The sequence below is a fragment of the Jaculus jaculus genome, chromosome 2 (genome assembly GCF_020740685.1).
Source record: "Jaculus jaculus isolate mJacJac1 chromosome 2, mJacJac1.mat.Y.cur, whole genome shotgun sequence".
Lineage (NCBI taxonomy): Eukaryota > Metazoa > Chordata > Mammalia > Rodentia > Dipodidae > Jaculus > Jaculus jaculus.
The window spans coordinates 4,009,213-4,013,287 of NC_059103.1; the positions used below are offsets into that span (position 1 = coordinate 4,009,213).

General features: G+C 53.2%; 1 protein-coding gene across 1 annotated transcript; it reads right to left on the bottom strand.

Moving 5' to 3' along the window:
- Positions 1-709: 709 nt before the first annotated feature.
- LOC101601398 (olfactory receptor 10AC1-like) lies at positions 710-2,534 on the bottom strand. Its single transcript, XM_045142804.1, has 2 exons — positions 2,450-2,534; positions 710-1,695 (listed from the first exon to the last, which is right to left on the bottom strand). Exons 1-2 carry the CDS (start codon positions 2,532-2,534, stop codon positions 710-712), a joined length of 1,071 nt encoding a protein of 356 aa, XP_044998739.1.
- Between the last annotated feature and the right edge of the window lie 1,541 nt (positions 2,535-4,075).

Below are 4,075 nucleotides of genomic sequence, written 5' to 3' on the forward strand. Positions count from 1 at the left end.
CAGCTAGGAGTGAAGCGCGCTGTCAGTGTGTCCTCAGAGCCAAACAAGCTTATGAAAAGGAGCAGACCAATTCAGCTGATGCAAATGTGTTCAAAAGAAGGTTAGAGGGAGACACTGGCTTTAGGACAGTTTGCTGCAAAGTAATGTCACATGCATCTTTAAGTCAATGCTAAAAATAATAAAATTAAAAAAAAAACTTGGGTCATCCTAACGACTTAAAATGCAAACTTTACTGCAAAATCTTTTCCCAATCTTTGAGGGTGTAGGTATAGAGCTTAGTGAACCATGGTAGAAAAAACTAAATAAACTATTACCACTTTGAAAACACAGAGTTTTGTCTCAACAGGAGAGATGAACTGTAACCTCCCATCTCATAGAAAGACAGGACCTTCAGCTCTAATGAGACTAGGACCTGGCATTGCGCCCTGTCTCAGCCAGGCACTCCCGAACCAGCCCTCGGGCATGGATGATGCCTCGTTTGGGCCACTCCACGGCGCTCTTGCTCCCTGCACATGTGGGTCTGATCTCCTTTCCCAGTTCTTCAGTGATGGCTAGCAGCTCGGCATATTTGCTCTGAGGCACCTGGCTGTTCCCGGTTCCCTGGGTACACCCAGATTTCTAACGGCAGTTGCTGGAGGCCAGAGACGGCTCTGGAGCGATTTCTTCCAGTGGGGTGGCCTCAGGCTCAACCGCCCCCTGGCATCTGGCTTCAGACGGAGCCGTCCTGGCGGGCCACCCCCGGCGTCCTCCGGCTCAGCACGCGTTGGAGGGCGCCCTGCATGTCCCGGTTGCGGAGGGTATAGATGGCCGGGTACAGCAGCGGCGTGAGGATGATGTAGATGAGCGACACCAGCTTGTCTTCCTCCAGGGAGCGGCTGCTCAGGGGTCTGGCGTACATGGCTGTGGCACAGCCGTAGTGGAGCACAGCCACGGTGAGATGGGACGCCACGGTGTTGAAGGCCTTGCGGCGGCCTGCGCCGTCCCCCAGCCCCAGGATGACCACGAGGACCCTGGTGTAGGAGAGCAGCATCAGCAGCAGGGGCAGCACGAGCAGCAGCAGGCAGGCGGCCAGCAGCGCGCGCTCCTGCAGGGCGCGGCTCCCGCAGGCCAGTACCAGCACGGCTGGGAGGTCGCAGAAGACGTGGTTGACCAGGCCACCCCTGCAGAAGGGCAGCTGGAAGATGGCAGTGGTGAGGCCCAAGGCCAGGACTGTGCCACCCAGACAGCAAGAGGCCAGGAGGCCCCAGCAGAGCCCTGTGGTCATGAGCTGGGGATAGTAAAGAGGGCGGCAGATGGCCAGATACCGGTCCAAGGCCATGGCGGCCAGCAGCAGACACTCAGAGCCACCGAGGGCCACAAAGAGGCCCATCTGCGCGGCGCAGGTGGAGGGCGCCAGGGCCTGGCCCCCCGGTGGCAGGAGGAAGCCGGCCAGCATGCGGGGTGTGAGCACGAGCGTGTAGGCCACCTCCACGGCCGACAGCGAACCCAGGAAGAAGTACATGGGGGTGTGTAGGGTGGGCTCGGCCACGGCTAGGCCCAGGATGAGCAGGTTCCCTGCCAGGGTGGCCAGGTACAGTGGCAGCAGGAGGGCAAACAGAAGCACACGGAGGCCCTGGGGCCAATTGGAGAAGCCTAGGATGACAAATTCCTGGGGGGCTGTCCAGTTTGACTCAGGCAAGTGGCTCAAGTGGGAGTCTAGGGGAGGGCAGGCCACAGAGGAGCGTCACAGTTACAGCTTTCCATGATGTCTCTCCTGGGCCCAAGACCTCCACACCAGCCCTCTGTAGTCCACCCCTCGTTGCCTATATGTTACATGTCTCTACAGGCCACCCTTCATACATATATCTAGTCCACCTCTTATACATACAGGTCTCTACAGTCCACCCCTTATACATACATGTCTCTACGGTCCACCCCTTATGCATACATGTCTCTACGGCCCACCCCTTATACATACATGTCTCTATGGTCTACCCCTTCTACATACATGTCTCTATGGTCCACCCCTTAAACATACATGTCTCTACGGTCCACCCCTTCTACATACATGTCTCTACAGCCCACCTCTTATACATACATGTCTCTACGGTCCACCCCTTAAACATACATGTCTCTACGGTCCACCCCTTAAACATACATGTCTCTACGGTCCACCCCTTCTACATACATGTCTCTACGGTCCACCCCTTAAACATACATGTCTCTACGGTCCACCCCTTAAACATACATGTCTCTACGGTCCACCCCTTATACATACATGTCTCTACAGCCCACCTCTTATACATACATGTCTCTACAGCCCACCTCTTATACATACATGTCTCTACAGCCCACCTCTTATACATACATGTCTCTACAGGCCACCCCTTATACATACATGTCTCTACAGGCCACCCTTCATACATATATATCTCTCTATGGTCCACCCCTTCTACATACATGTCTCTACGGTCCACCCCTTCTACATACAGGTCTCTACGGTCCACCCCTTCTACATACAGGTCTCTACGGTCCACCCCTTCCTCCCTGCACATCTCTACAGTTCACCCTTTGTTCCCTGCGCATCTCCACAGTCCTCCCCTTGCTCCCTACACTTGCTTCCCCCAAGGATCTCAAAGTCCCCTCCCCCATCCAGGAATTTCCAATTCTTGTTCTTCAACAACTACCTCACCTCCAGGAATTCAGTTTTTCAGAGTCCCCAGCCATTCCTTCTGGCTTTCAGTGCCCTGCGGGCTTTCAGGCATCCTGGAGCCTTCTTACATCTACCTCCCTGACCTCTCATTGCTCCTAAACCTTTGAAATCCTCTGTGGTCCATACTTAAAGGAGCCAGACATTCTCTTTCCCCATGTCACTGAGGATGAGGGCTGTGCATGCAGACAGTACAGATGGCTAAAGGGAAGCCGGGTGTGGTGGCGCACACCTTTAATCCCCAGCACTTGGGAGGCAGAGGTGGGAGGATCGCTGTGTGTTCGAGGCTAGTCTGAGACTACATAGTGAATTCCAGGTCAGCCTTAGCTACAGTGAGACCCTACCTGAAAAAGGAAAAAAAAAAAAAAAAAAAGAGAAGGTGGCTAAAGGGGTTCAGGTCTCTCCTGGATAACCTCCGGCTGTGGTGGAAGGGTGCTGGGTGACAGAGGTGGGCAATCCTACTGGCCAAGCCATGAGGACTGAGGGGCTTGAACGCAGCTAGAATATGCTGATGTCCCACTACCCCCATGCTTGTTATGCCTGCTGTTCCCAGAGGAAATCCCGCACTATAGCTCCGTGCTGACAAGCCATGTTACCCCTCTCCCTGTCTGCCCTGGGCTTGATCTGTTTTATTCACTTTTGATATTTCTTCTTGAACTCCCAGCAATCCTCCTTACTTCTGCCTCCCAAGTGCTGGGGTTAAAGGCATGAACTCCCACACTTGGCCAGCCCTGCTTTTTTTTTTTTTTTTTTTTTTTCCCCCCAGGTAGGGTCTCACTGTTGCCCAGGCTGACCTGGAATTCACTATGTAGTCTCAGGGTGGCCTCGAACTCATGGTGATCCTCCTCCCTCTGCCTCTTGAGTGCTGGGATTAACTCTCTCTTTGCTTGCAAATAAGTAAATAAAAATATTTCAGCCTGGGCTAGAAGAGCAAGACCTTACCTCAAAACCCCTCCCCCCAAATATTTTTAAAAAGAAAAAGAGGCTGGGCACTGGGGCACACATCTTTAATCCCAGTACTCAGGGTTTTGCTCTTTCCCACAATAATTGCTCCAAATTCTGTTCAGTCCTGTCCTCAAATGCCCTTGGCAAATCCCATCGCTGTGACTATCAGCCTCTGCTAGTAATGTATAATTAACCAAGGTCAAAAATTCTGAGAACCAGCCTGGCGTGGTTGTGCGCGCCTTCAATTCCAGCACTTGGGAGGCAGAGGGAGGAGGACCACCATGAGTTCGAGGCCACTCTGAGACTACATAGTGCATTCCAGGTCAGCCTGGGCTAGAGTGAGACCCTACCTCGACAAACCAAAGAAAACTTTAAGAACTACTAGGATCAGGTCCATTACCCCACTCAGCCATTGCAGGTCATGTTGACTATGGCATGCAT